General features: G+C 40.6%; 1 protein-coding gene across 1 annotated transcript in view; it reads right to left on the bottom strand.

Annotated features, from left to right (window-relative positions):
• Positions 1 to 1,650: 1,650 nt before the first annotated feature.
• Positions 1,651 to 15,770, bottom strand: part of syt17 (synaptotagmin XVII) — a 34,762-nt gene continuing 20,642 nt past the window's right edge. Inside the window, exons 4-8 of the mRNA XM_046865398.1 lie at positions 11,119 to 11,297; positions 10,092 to 10,690; positions 9,621 to 9,741; positions 8,860 to 9,015; positions 1,651 to 3,530 (exon numbers count right to left, since the gene is read on the bottom strand). Coding sequence (XP_046721354.1) covers positions 3,334 to 3,530; positions 8,860 to 9,015; positions 9,621 to 9,741; positions 10,092 to 10,690; positions 11,119 to 11,297 — 1,252 coding nt within the window. The 3' untranslated portion in view covers positions 1,651 to 3,333. The remainder of the gene's footprint in view (positions 3,531 to 8,859; positions 9,016 to 9,620; positions 9,742 to 10,091; positions 10,691 to 11,118; positions 11,298 to 15,770) is intronic.

Genomic DNA, 15,770 nt, shown 5'->3' with positions numbered 1-15,770 from the left:
TTTTTCCCTCTTTATTTCTCCGTGTTTGTTCTTTGTTCTTTATCTTCTGACCCGAAAGTGTGGCTCTCACCGCATGCAGGAAATTCATTTTCCCAATTTATTCCTCACACTTCAGAACACCACAGGAAGCTTCACCTACATCAGCATGGTGACCTCTCGAAGGTTCTTCCTCTCAGGCACACGGAACGTTCTGAACTTCAGAATAATTAAATTCAGCTTTGGAATAAAAAGCCCAGCAAACTCCTAGAATAATCAAGTCCATTCTATAAAGAGAACTCGTAAAGGTTCTCCAGTTGTCCCTCTACTCTGAGGTTCTGCATCACTCTACAACACAAACATGACATTCTGGAACTGTGTCTCATTACACAACTCAAGTCAAGTGAAGTTTATTTCTATAGCGTTTTTCACAACAGACATCGTCTCAAAGCAGCTTTACAGAATTTAACAGTGAAGGTGAATGGTGTGTGTTTATCTCTGATGAGCACCATGGAGACTGTGGTGAAGGAAAAACTCCCTTAGATGTTATGAGGAAGAAACCTTGAGAGGAACCAGATTTAAAAGGGGAACCTCATCCTTATTTGGGTGACAGTGTGATCATACACTACACCAACATCTAGCACTCTGAAGAACATGCGTTCTCCTAGAATTGATACGAGCCACAAACAGGAACCTTCACTGATCTACTGATCTGCTAAGTACTGAGAAAACCCCAAACCAAACCCAAACAAGCGCAAATCTGATTCTCACATGCACGTCTCCACTCCAAACACTTCATTACAAACATTCCCTCATGTCGCCAAGTCACAAGGCAGGAGTCACACTGAAATCTAAACTGTGAGAGAACATCGATGTCTTACAGAATCATTAACATGAATCAGTGTGTAAGACATTTCAAACGAGTCAGTGTTTCTGAACGACTCAAATTGAATGAGTCAGTGTTTCTGAACGACTCAAATTGAATGAGTCAGTGTTTCTGAACGACTCTAATTGAACGAGTCAGTGAATCCGAATGACTCTAATTGAACGAGTCAGTGTTTCTAAACGACTCTGATTGAACGAGTCAGTGTTTCTGAATGACTAATTGAATGAGTCAGTGTTTCTGAACGACTCTAAACGAGTCAGTGTTTCTAAACGAATCTAATTGAACGAGTCAGTGTTTCTGAATGAATCTAATTAAACGAGTCAGTGTTTCTAAATGACTCTAATTGAACGACTCAGTGTTTCTGAACGACTCTAATTGAACGAGTCAGTGTTTCTGAACGAATCTAATTGACAAAGTCAGTGTGTCTAAACGACTCTAATTGACCGAGTCAGTATATGAAGTTTCTGTTTCTAAACGACTCTAAATGAGTCAGTGTTTCAAAACAACTCTAAACGAGTCAGTGTATCTGAATGACTCCTTTAAATCACTTTTATGTCCCGAAACATGTTTGTTGTTGGTAAGACATGTGACTGCCTTGGGTTGTACAGCAGCAGCTGATTGGTTGGTGCTATTAAAAGTCTCCGCCCCTTACTGAATGAGGATGGTTCAGATTCTGTACCAAGTAAAGAAACCAGCAATTATCGATCACGATTGAAACGATCACCAGTTTAAATGTGGTTTCTTGCAGGAGTCCAGCGTCTGTTTGTCCCAAAGCAGGAGAGACAGCATTTTATTTCAGCACCTCTTTATTTCATTTATTGTTTATTGTTTATTTCTTTCTCTTAAAACCTGAAGCATCACATATTTTGTTCAGTTCTTCTCGTCCGTACACAGTGTCAGTGTAAGTCATGTACATTTACAGATTAAAGAGAATCTTTACACATCTAGACATTTTACCTAAATAAGATCACTGGCACATGGCTCATGATTCTAAAGTCGTATTTGTTTCTACTCGAATTGAATATAAACACTGAGATTCACACAAACAGCGTAAGACACGAACACGACACGTGGCTACGTCACGTCCTGGGTTTACACTACGCTTACAAATCCTGACGGATGCTTATGGACGAGAGACGAGGCAGGACATGACCACTAAGACAGAAACACACACATATACGTCTGCATCATCTACTCCAACACCAAAAGGACTGCAGATCACAGGGGAAATATTTAAAATAAATGAATAAATAAATGAGAACACACCTGAGGAACACACGAGTCTGAAGCTCCGTCTGAGGGGTTTTGTGTTGCATGTATTTTAATTTGTAAATAATTTAATGTGTAAAATGTTCATATCCAAATCGCGTTCATTGGATGGATGATAAATTGATGTTCATGAGCACAACAGCACCACCTAAAGGGCTTTAGAAAAACACCCAGAGTCATGTGACCATAGTGTTAAAGGTTTTTTTTGTTTGAATGAAAAACTAGTTTTGATTGGATAAAGAAAAGATCAGATAGTTTTGTTAAAAGAAAGCGAGAGAATGTGATTGGATTGGACATGTTACACGAGTAGGACGGGAGAACGTTTGACTGATTGAGCTCAGAGTTTTGAGAAATTTTTGGAATGGGATTGCAGAAGCAGATTTGATTGGACACTCGTATATTAAGAGATTTCTAGATCTCACACAGACGGAGCTCATAGTGTGGAACTGAAAGCTGCATTATTACTGATTCATTCACAAAGACCTGAAATACAAAAAAATACAATCAGCTGATTAACAGAAGCAACGACATCCCACAACATCAGTAGGAGGAGGAGGACATAGACAAGGAGGAAGATGAGAAGAATGAGCAAGGAGATGAGGAGAAGGAGAAGGATGAGAATAACGACATAAAAGAGGAACAAAATGAGGAGAATGAAGAAGAGGAGGAGGAAGAGGATGAGGAGAAGAAGGACATGGACACGGAAGAAGAAAGAGAGGAGTAAGGGGATGAGCAAGAAGATAAGGAAAAGGAGAATGAGGAGAAAGATGAGAAGAAGGAGGACATGGACAAGGACTTGGGTGAGAAAAAGGAAGATGAGGACAAGGAAGAGAGAGAGGAGGAGTAGGTCAATGGATGAGGAAGAGGATGTTAAGGTTGAGAAGGATGATAATGATGAGAATTGGGAGAAGGTGGATGAGAAGGACAAGGAGAGGAGGTTGAGGACGAGGATGAAGATGAGGTTGAGGAAGGATCCCGCTGATCTCAGCCTGAGCCAAGTCAATGATGAGGCTATTAAGTTCTCTATGAAGACAGTGTCAGTGTGATGAGTTGTGCTGCATGGTCTTCCTCAGCAGTCCATGTTCTGAATAAGGTTCGTGAATAACACCAGAGCAGAACACGAGTCAGTTTCAGGTCCAATCAGATCAGCACTCTTCTGAAGCCCCACCCACTAATGGGTCCACACTTCCTGTCTCTGTCCATCACGTGACCTCGAGCGAGGCAGGAGAGACGCGATCACACTCGGCGCGAGACCGCAGGCTGTGCCACTGTTCCACCGGCGTACGCTGGGAACGCAGTAGACGCCGCCAGTGCGTGGTCTCAGCCGGCCCCGTGGAGAACTGACCAATCACCACGCGGCCCACGAAGTCGTTACTGCTCTTCATATTGTGGCCGTAAACTAATGAAAAGATCAGAGAAGAAACATTTTATAGAACAGTGAACCAAATAACCCGACATTTTTATATTATAATCACGTGAACTTTACAGCATTAAACCTACGACCAGAAGGTCATCAGTTCAAATCCCAACACCAAAACAAGTTGCCTTTTGTGAGCTTTTGAGCGATGCCCTCAACCCTCAACTGCTCAGTGGTCATTGTAAGTCACTCTTGTTAAATCTCAACACAGCCACTGATATTAATAGAAACAAATCAATTCGAACGATGTTGTTGTTGTTGTTGTTGTTGTTGGTTGTTGTTGTTGTACATCATCATTGTCTGTATATTTTTACGATTTATGCATCATAATAAACACATTTTGTGGTTATAATCACAATTTATTACATTGTTTATATACATTTACATGAACTTCAGCTTCTAAGAACTTTAATGTAATAATTATTAAAAAAATGTAATATTTTATTTTTGATCCTTTTTTACTCATGTTTATGAAATGTGCGTCAACATTAATTAGTGGATCACTTGCAGTAGCATGTTATAGACTCTTCAATCCTCCATAAGAACAAACAAACACCGATTCCTTCTCAGGTTCAAGATATACTGTATATCTCATTTAGCTTTCCCGTTCCTCACAGCCCTGGGTGTAGCATGATTTAGTACAATGGATGTTGGAGGTGGGACTTTTAGAACATCAGGTGGGTGGAACATCTGATGACAAGCTTAAGTTCAGATCACAGCTGCGTTACCCAATTCTGAATACCAGAAACGTTCCTCAAGTAACTCCCAGTAATACTGTAGACTTTCTGAAGGTGAGCTCAAAGATCTTTTTATGAAGATAATCTACACCATTTTTTCCTGATTGATTAGGAAACAGAAAGAAGCCTTGAAAACATGTGATTCCAGAAAGTTCTGTAATAATGAGCAAAGATATGTGATGTAGAGCTGCAGGTCTGAGCCACAGCAGAAATGTTTAGATTCATGACGGAAAAATGTTCTACATGTACGCTGTAGGTCCTGAGGGAAAGCGGAGAGAATTATAATGGTGTAGGCCTCACACTGAGCTGTGGAATATCACTTTCTACCATGGTCACTTCAGCATTGAGGAGTTCAAGCTGTTATTGATGTTTGCAGAGTGAAACTGACTGAATGGATCCAAAGAAGACTTCAGAGAAAGAGAGAGAACTTCCAGCCAAATCACAATCCACGATTCACACCTGAACTTCCTTTCAGCCAATCACATTCCACGATTCACACTGACCAGGTTGTAATGTGTGTTTAAATATTAGACACCACATTATCATTACATTATTAAATATGAGGCAGAAGGAAGTCGGTAATAAAATTGTATTTGTATTCGTCACCAAGCAACAGGAGCACTCGAGGAACCCGTCTCCTTCAAGAGATCTCAGTCTCCCAGGATGACCGCTAGACATCGTTATATTCAGACATGTTCATGTTCAAGTCTGCGGTCTCTCACACCCGGGAATTTAGGGTTTTCTCTAAAAAAAAACCCACACCCACACACACACACACACACACACTTGTCCTGATGTTACACGAGCGTCACTCTGAAGACATGATGGCGTGTGGGAGTTTTAAATAAAATCACGTCTCTGGCAGAGGTCCTGAGGGAGCGGGCGAGGGCGAGGTCTTGACATCATCAGAATGTGTCTCTGCCTGACGTCAGCACTGGACACAGTTCACGTTTAACAAGAGGAACTGACTGAGGAACACAAGATGGACGAGGATGAGGACTGGAGATTCTTTTATGCTCTTCGATCTCTTTAACAACGTAATTCAGAGTAATTATACTGATGATATTGTTGAGGGTGAGGGTGAGGGTGAGGATGAGGGTGAGGATGGTGATGATTGTGATGATAATAATGATGGTGGTGTTAATGGAGATGATGGTGGTGGTGGTGTAAATGGTGATGGTGTTAATGGTGATATGGTTGTGGTGGTGATAACAGAGACAATGATGATGATGATCTTGATGATGATGATTATTATTATTATAATGGTGATAGAGGTAGTGGAGAAATTGATGATGGTGATTATGGAGATTATGTTAATGATGAAGATGGTGATGGTAATAATGCTTGTGGAGATGATGGTGATGATGGCATTTCAGCGGATTTAATCTCTTCAATTTAAAGGAGAGAGAGAAAGAGAGAGAGAGAGAGAGAGAGAGCAGGCTTAATGAGTGAAGCACCACAGGAAGCAGATCGCCTGATGGGAGCCAGATTTATGCAGAACACCACGTCTGGTTCTTCTCACACACATCAGACACATCAGACAGCAAACAGCAGGGAAAGAGCATCATTACACATGGATAACCTACTGCTGAGAGAGAGAGAGAGAGAGAGAGAGAGAGAGAGGCTGATAAAGAGTAAAAGAGAGACACAAAAGGATAGATAGACAGATAGAAATACAGATAGAGAGATAGAGACCACTAAAGACAGCTGGAGGACAGTTCCACCAGGTTGGTGTTGATGTGGGCATGACTGGAGAGGAGCATGTCCATCAGATTCCTCTGATCATGTAAACTACAAAAAGCTGAAAAACCACCATATGCTGCTTACCTTCAGTCTCATCCTTCTCTCTCTCTCTCTCTCTCTCTCTCTCTCTCTCTCTCTCTCTCTCTTCTTTATTTCTGTATTTTTCTATTAACAAATTGACTCCTTATCTCTAATGAGCCCCGCCCCCTTTCCCATGAGTAACTCACAAATTTGCATATTTGAACCCTATTGGCTCATATTATATTATAATATAACACCTCCCCGTTATGAGTTTTGTTGTTCTTAATAAATCACATTATATTTTATTCACAATAAAATATAGATAAAATGTCAAATGTTGAAAGTGAGACATTTTGAAATGTCATGCTAAATATTGGCTCATTTTGGATTTCATGAGGGCTACACATTCCCAAAAAGTTGGGACAGGTAGCAATAAGAGGCCAGAAAAAGTGAAATGTACATATAAGGAACAGCTGGAGGACCAATGTGCAACTTATTAGATGAATTGGCAACATGATTGGGTATAAAAAGAGCCTCCCAGAGTGGCAGTGTCTCTCAGAAGTCAAGATGGGCAGAGGATCACCAATTCCCCCAATGCTGCGGTGAGAAATAGTGGAGCAACATCAGAAAGGAGTTTCTCAGAGAAAAATTGCAAAGAGTTTGAAGTTCTCATCATCTACAGTGCATCATATCATCCAAAGATTCAGAGAATCTGGAACAATCTCTGTGTGTACAGGTAAAGGTCGGAAAACCAGACTGGATGCACGTGATCTTCAGGCCCTTAGACACCACTGCATCACATACAGGAATGCTGCTGTAATGGAAATCATAACATGGGCTCAGGAACACTTACAGAAAACATTGTTGGTGAACACAATCCACCGTGCCATTCGCCATCGCCGCTAAAACTCTATAGGTCAAAAAGAAGCCGTATCTAAACATGATCCAGAAGCTCAGGTGTTTTCTCTGGGCCAAGGCTCATTTAAAATGGACTGTGGCAAAGTGGAAAACTGTTCTGTGGTCAGACGAATCAAAATTTGAAGTTCTTTTTGGAAAACTGGGACGCCATGTCATCTGGACTAAAGAGGATCAGGACAACCCAAGTTGTTCTCAGCGCTCAGTTCAGAAGCCTGCATCTCTGATGGTATGGGGTCGCATGAGTGCGTGTGGCATGGGCAGCTTACACATCTGAAAAGGCACCATCAATGCTGAAAGGTATATCCAAGTTCTAGAACAACATATGCTCCCATCCACCATTTTCCAACATGACAATGCCAGACCACATACTGCATCAATTACAACATCATGGCTGTGTAGAAGAAGAATCTGTGTACTGAAATGTCCAGCCTGCAGTCCAGATCTTTCACCCAAAAAAAACATTTGGTGCATCATAAAGAGGAAGATGATAGAAGAAGACCTGAGACAGTTGAGCAACTAGAAGCCTGTATTAGACAAGAATGGGAGAACATTCCTATTCCTAAACTTGAGTAACTTGTCTCCTCAGTCCCCAGACGATTGCAGACTGTTATAAAGAGAAGAGAGGACGCCACACAGTGGGAAACATGGCCTTGTCCCAACTTTTTTCAGATGTGTTGATGCCATGAAATTTAAAATCAACTTATTTTTCCTTTAAAATGATTCATTTTCTCAGTTTAAACATTTGATATGTCGTCTATGTTGTTTAATTCAGAATACAGTTCTTCTTTGTCACATCTTCCTCTTTATGATGTGCCAAATGTTTTCTCTGGGTGAAAGATCTGGACTGCAGGCTGCCATTTCAGTACCCGGATCCTTCTTCTACGCAGCCATGATGTTGTAATTGATGCAGTATGTGGTCTGGCATTGTCATGTTGGAAGATGCAAGGTCTTCCCTGAAAGAGACGACGTCTGGATGGGAGCATATGAGCATCTTTTTGATCCCTCTTCGTACAAACCCGATTCCAAAAAAGTTGGAATCGGGTTTGTACGAAGAGGGATCAAAAAGATAGCAGATGGCTCACAAGGCTGCATGCACAGTCACAGGGAGCACCGGCTTTCTATAATCATTGCACCAAAAGATATGGTCCTGTAAAAGTAATAGATCGATTTACAAACTCCATGCCAACTCCATGGCATATAGAATTTTGTAGAGATGAATGATTTCCCCCTGATGATGTGTTGGGTATAATAAACAGACTGTGGAAAATGTTCTCACTGTATGTTTAATGAAAGAAATGGTTTAATTCCATCCAATTAATTTCAGTGTGGTTGCATTTTAAATCCAACACAGCGAGTGCTGCCGGATCAGCGTCAGGGGGAGACCGGATCTGACCGAGAGCATCTCTACTGCAGGATGGAGAAGAGCGTTAGGGGAAGAGCTGCTGGTTTTCTGAGGATAATTAAAGAAAGCAGTGAGACATTTTTGATACATTTCTGTTCAGAGGAGAAGCAGAGCTGAGTGTGAGGAGAGGATCAGGTTCGGCTTCTGAGGGCTCCAGGTCCAGAGCTGGAGAGTGTGTGGGTCGGTGTATACGATGTGTGTGTATGTGTGTGTGTGTGTGTGTGTGTGTGTGTGTGGTGAAGTGCGTGTATATGACATTTATATTTACAGCATTTGACAGATATATATATATATATATATATATATATATATATATATATATATATATATATATATATATATATATATCTTATTCATACACCTGAGCAGAAATGGGGTTAAGGGCCATGCTCAGGGGCCCAGGAGTGGCAGCTGGGTGTGGCTGGGATTTTAACTCATGACCATAGGATTCAAAGTCTAATACTTTAACTACTGATGATGTGTGTTTTACCTGAAAACACCAGGCTAACCTCACTCAGCTCCTCATGAGGAACCCGGAAGCTGAAGGACTCGTTGAAGTAGGGGTCAATGGTTCCCCTCATACACGACGTCTTCTTCGTCTTCACCAGCTTCAGGCCTGCCACCAGCTGAACCTTCACAAAGGGATCTAAACCCAAAACCAAGTGGGGAGATTTCAACCTCAACAATTCCTCAGGTGACTGTTAACACACTTATACACCCACACACACACACACACACACACACACACACGTACAAACATGACACGTGAACGGCTGTCTCTTCTGTATCTGCCCTCTTCTACATCCTTTATACACAGTACAGCTCACCAATATTCATGATTGGTTAGTCTCACTGTGATTGACAGGAGAGAGATTATGCCCCTCCCACCCAAGCCAATTTATGAAGTTTGGACGGAAAACTTCAACCTGAAAAAGCTTCAATTTCCAGCAAAACCACTGTGTTCATGTTAAAAATTAAGGAACCCAAATGACGAGAAGAAATTAGGAGGATTGAGGAGGAACATGGAGGAGCAAGAGGATTGCAGAGAAACATGGAGGAATGAGAGCAACAGGAAAGTAGGAGAGGAGGAATGAGAAAAAATGAGAAGGGATGAGGAGGGAAGAGGAGGAATATGGAGGAACAAGAGGAATGCAGAGAAACATGGAGGAATGAGAGGAACAATGAAGGAAGAGAGGAGGAATGAAAAGAAATGAGAAGGAATGAGGAGGAACAAAAGGAACAAGAAGGTACCTGAACCCTGGCACATGTCAGTCTGCAGCAGCTGTTTGGCCCTGATGACGTCCACATTCAGTCGCCCGGCACTTGGCAAGTAGTTTAATGACAGCAGCAGTTCCCCGAGTTCCACCTCATTCTGTACAACACACACACACACACACACACACACACACACACACACACACACACACACACAAAGAGAGATACATCGTTCATCATCATTTAAATGGAAAATATTATTGATATTGTTGAGAATTGTCTGGAGTTGCCTGATCTGCTCCAGTTTCCTAAACAGCTTCATAGAAACTGTAACTACATTTTTTTATTTATTGAATCAAATTGCTGTTGTAAAATTTCTTGAAAACGTATCATCATACGTCATTACTCAGCGCTATGAGTTGGAGGAGCTGGAGCAGATCGGGTCGTCTGATTTGTCGTGATGATCTACATCATTGTCATTTAATCTTCCTGAGTGTTAATGTGAACCTGTGAGCTGGGAACAAGAGCCTTCCACCAGTGTCCTCCTTTCACCAGGTCCACCTCGCTGAGCGGGAGCGTGACTTTGCCGATCACGCAGTGGCGTGAGAACTTGTCAAAGTCCAGCACGGAGAGCAGCAGCGTCCGGCGCTGGGCCTCGAGGAACGGCAACTCGAATGTGAAGCGCTCCTCAAATACAGGGTTCTGCGTCTTGCGCTTAACGCCGGTCTGCCGTGAGTTCTTGTGGTCAGGCAGGAGGCTCATCTTAACGTAGGGGTTGGAGTGAGCTACACCTGCACCAGGAGAGGGCAGGTCCCGCGCTTCGATGACTCGCACGATCAGCTGGCAGCGCACAAGATCGTACTGCGTACTGAAGTGCAGGAGACCGAGCTGGTAGCGCAGCAGGAGCTCCTCATCACTCAGAGAGTCCACATCATCTCCTCCAGATTCAGACGAGTACAGCCGAGGCTCCAGCTTGCGGTAATAGTCGTCTGGAGGAGGCTGTGCTTTGCGTAGGGGCTGAACCGCCTCCTTTCTCGGGGACATGGCCCAGAATTCAACAGGCTTTGTGTCCACCAGTGGGGAGCTTGGACGCCGCGAATCCAAACCTGAAAATCCACAACAAAAATAATACAACATCAAAAAACGTAGATTAGAGGTAGGACGATTAATCAGTTCTGCCGATTAATCGCACTGACAGTTAATTGCTGGAACTCTTGGCAAAAATCCTTACAAATAGTTTTTCCAGGTTTTGTTTGTTGCTGGAGTGGCTGAGAAGGTCTGTTGTCATTATACAGTACGAGAGCGGCCTCTAGAGGCAAATCACTGACATTTGTTTTCACATATGAGACTGAGAGTGCAATACTATATTTATAATTTATAAATTATTAATGATATCATTAGATTTATTAATGAATATATCCACATTTATTTCATTTAGCACATTTGTTTATTTTTTATTTTTGTAAAAACGTTCTGTACTATTTTGCATGGAGTGTTATGTTATGATATCTGCGGTACATTAACAGGGACGTACTGGAGAGCTGGCGTGCGAGGCTGAAGGTGGAGCGGGAGGTCTCTGAGGTGGCACCCCGGCAACTGGGACTGGTGCAGCTGGGACTGGTACTGCCCGGAGTGGCGGTGTGGGCTGGGGGGACAAGATCATGCAGCACCAGGTGAGAGTTGGACTCTTTATCATCATTACAGTCGTTGATGCTGAAAACAGAGAAAGAAAGAAAGAAAGAAAGAAAGAAAGAAAGAAAGAAAGAAAGAAAGAAAGAAAGAAAGAAAGAAAGAAAAGTAATGGTTTAATGTTTGAACCTTTTTATATCTCAGCAATTTACCAACAATTCAATAGTTTTATTTGTTTAAATAAAATAAAAACCTGCCTGTTGATATTAATTACAGTCTAAATCCATCCTTAAAGTTCTTGAGTTGCTCAGAAACTTCATGGATCTTTAGGCTGTTGATTTTGAACATCCTCACACAGAGCCTTTCCAATTAAAGAGAAAAAGTCCTTAGCTTCCACAACGAAGCCTTTCTGCCAGAGGAACATCCTGTTGTAGGGCTTCTACACAGAACTTTTTAAGGTATAGCTCTGAAGAGCAGACCTAGTAAGCATTCCAGATGTTATAGATGTGAGTATAACAACATTCTAAACCCAAAGTTAGTTTGGGGATCTATTGTTTTTGTGATTAGCTTAAGTCACACCCTCTGGTCTGGTATGACAGGAAGTGGTAGCTTAATGAATAAGATTAGAAGGTCATGAATTCAAATCTCCTCACCACCAAGCTGCCACTGCTGGGCCCTTGAGCAAGGCCCTTAACTCTCAATTCTCTCTCAGCTGTATAACCGAGATAACTAAGTAGCTCTGTAAAAGGGAGTGTAAATACTGTAACTGTAATAATAATAATAGTGTTTTATATTTAAAATGTAATCTAAGATGATGTAATCTCAAGCACAAAGTGCAAAGAAATGATTTCGGAGGTAATAATGAAAGGAAATATCAGAAAGATAATAATTTGTGTATATGTATATATGAATACATTTTTGTTTATATATCAGGGAAAATACACTAGACTTTGTTACATACTGACACCCGATGGCGTGTAAACAGGGCATACAGAATAAAGCGACCAAAAAAACCACCAAAACAATCATCACAAAAAAACTAAACCAGTACAAATAAACAAGTGTATAGAAATAACTCGATATGTCTAAATGATTAACAATAGTGCAATGCAAATATTTAGCATTATATAAAGTCACAAACATAACGTATAAATTAACACACAAAGGAAATGTAAACTGAGCCAGACGGAATAACGTTATTACACTGCGGATTCACATAAAGAATTCACGCCGTAAAGATTTCAGCCATTGTTTCATTGTACACTGTGACTCGACAGTACCACCTTACTGCCCCTCTGGTCCTCCCCCATCACTACTCAACTGAGAGATTACATCAGGGACCCTATTTGCTAAGGTGCACATACATATATATATATACTTATATTTATATATTGAGTACATTTTATTATTATTATTATTATTATTATTATTATTATTATTATTATTATTATTATTATTATAATACTTGAAAATATACACAACAATGGCAGGAGTATAAAAAAGAAACTAGAGTTAGCGCAGTGTCACTGTGGCTACTCGCTCCGTGTTTAGCGCATGCATGTAATTACTAAAGAAACAATAGCACTAGCGTTCGCTAACCCTATGGATTCTTTAGTGTTTTATGTCCAGCTTCAAAAGTTTCTCTTAAAAGGAGTAAATTCTGGCATATTCCACATATTGAGGCAGTGAATAAATGAAGGATGGAGGAATGAATAATTTAATAAAGTCTGCTGAAATAAGTAGAACATATCATTAAAAAGTTAAATCTTAAATGTAAAACACACACACACACACACACGCATCTATATTACCCAAATGTAAACTATTTAATACATTTTTTCCATTTATTGACTTTTATTTAATCAATTTAATTTGTGTCAATTTAATGAATTACTCAATTTAATATAATAATAGTATTTGATATAATTTAACCAAGCGGCATTTTATTTAAACTTGGAAAAACTTAAACTTAAAAAATGGAAACTGTTTAAATGCTGATGTTCACAAATGTAAACAATAATAAACTGCATTAATAAAAAAACGACAAGCAATTTAATGTTTTGCATTTCCTTCCCAAACTGTATCCAAACTGAACCGAACCGTGACTTAGAACCGAGTTGTGTACTGAACTGTGACATTTGTGTACTGTTATACCCTAATATATATATTATTATTATTATTATTATTATTATTATTATTACTTGTAATTAGTAGACAAGATGTTGGACTTCTCATCAGAAGGTCATGGGTTTAAATCCCTGAATCACCAAGCTACTACTAATGGGGCCTTTATCAAGGGCCCAACAGTAGTAGCTTGGTGGTGCTGGGACAAGGAAGTGCCACATGCCCTAAATGCAAATATAATAATAATAATAATAATAATAATAATAATAATAATATAATAATAATAACAATAATAACAATAATAATAATAACAATAATAATAATAATAATAATAATAATAATAATAATAATACCTAAAGCATTTTTTAAAACAGGGAATAAAATCACACACTGAATCCCACTGATTGTTGAAAACAGCAGGATTCTCTGTGCATGACTCAGTACAGGAGTCGCGGCCAGAGTGCAACATTCTGCATTAATATTGTGACCCAGAGCCGGTGTAACAGCCGTGGATAATTTTATTGCGTTTCCTTCTGGAATAAATATCCTGTTTCACTCATTTCTTTGGTGAGGCCTGACTGCGAGGAGGACTTCCCCTAGGGATCATCAAGGACCCTCTGTGTCCATGACTACAGTGCAATGAGAGATAGTTGTCACGGCAACAGAGCAATCTAAAACACATGGCCTTAGAAGGTCGATAGGACGAGGGAGGGGGATGGATGTAGTCGAGGGAGAAATGGAGGATGTGGGGTGTGATTACTTCAAGAGATTCAATGGGTTTCAGATCGCTTCCAAACATCTCCATAAATAAAGTAAAAAAAAGGATATCTGAGTTTTGTGTGCATAAGAAGCTCCTACTTTCATCTGTGTGCTTATAAAGCGCTTATATAGGAACAGAAATGGTGTAGGGTCCTGAACATCTCTTACCGATGACGTCTTAGGTTATTAAGGCTTCATATAAGCGTTGTATGGGATTATATAATGTGTTTATAAAGCGATAGAACTGGAAAAAGGTTATACAGCGCTCTTATCAGTAGCATTGATGCTTTACTGATTTTACTGCAGTAATAATCATGTAGTTCTGCTCCACTCTGTACATTCTCTGTCTTTTTAAGCATTATTTCTGTATATAAAAGTGTATTCACTATATATGATAAATTATCCTCATATCCATATATCATCTGTAAATTCCCTGTGTATAACCTTGTTGTACGTACTCATTATTATTAATCAATTATTAATCAATATTATTAACTTATCATTAGGTTATTATACAATTATTATCCCTAAACCCCTCAAGTTAGCAGTTATTAAGCCCCTCATTAAGAAACCTAATTTGGTCCTAACACTATCGAATTACAGACCCATTTCAAATCTCCCATTTATGTCTAACATTTTAGAAAAGATGGTCACTGCCCAGTTCTGTTCCTACTTACAAGAAAACAATATCTTTGAAGGGTTTCAGTCAGGTTTCAGGCTCCATCATAGCACAGAAACTGCTCTAGTTAAAATCACTAATGACCTGTTTTTAGCTTCAGACCAAGGCTTCATCTCGCTGTTGGTTTTACTAGATCTTAGTGCTGCGTTCGACACTATAGATCATGATCTTCTCCTAGATTGCTTACAGAATTACATCTGCATTCAGGGACAGGCATTAAGCTGGTTTAAATCCTACCTGTCCGATCGTTACCATTTTGTGGACTTAAATGGAGAGTTATCTAGGTTATTCAAAGTTAAATATGGGGTGCCACAAGGTTCAGTTCTAGGACCCTAGCAGATGATACTGTACAAAAAACCACCATCAGAACGTTTTCCATCCGGAAGCCGTGGATGGATAAAACCATCCGCAACACTGAGATCTGCTCCGCTGCCTACAACACAGGGCTCGCCACCTGGTACATGGACGAGTACAAGGCTGCATCTTACAGTGTTCGCAGAGCGGTGAAGGAAGCAAAGCGGCGCTACGGATGGAAACTGGAGTCACAGTTCCAACAGGGTGGCTCTAGGAGCCTGTGACAGGGTCTAAGAAACATCATGGACTATAGAACACTACCTTCTAGAATGGTGAATGCGGACGCTTCTCTGGCAGACAAGCTAAACTTCTTTTACGCTCGCCCCGAGGCTGTTGTGGTGAGCCTGATCTCCATCAATGACGAGACGGCCTACCTACAGAAGATTAAAGACCTGGAGAGATGGTGCCAGAAGACAACCTTCTCCTGAATGTCAGCAAGACTAAGGAGCTGATAGTGGACTTCAGCACGAAGCAGGAGCAGTCATACCAACAGCTAAACATCAGCGGGACCCCAGTGGAAAGAGTGGACAGTTTCCGATACTTAGGTGTTCACATCACACAGGACCTGTCTTGGACCTGTCACATCAACACCCTGGTGAAGAAGCCCAGCAGCGTCTGTACCATCTGAGATGCGTTTTGAC

Source organism: Silurus meridionalis, chromosome 14 (assembly GCF_014805685.1).
Source record: "Silurus meridionalis isolate SWU-2019-XX chromosome 14, ASM1480568v1, whole genome shotgun sequence".
Lineage (NCBI taxonomy): Eukaryota > Metazoa > Chordata > Actinopteri > Siluriformes > Siluridae > Silurus > Silurus meridionalis.
Note: the sequence above shows the minus strand (reverse complement) of the source record. Positions and strands in the feature narration are given on the sequence as shown.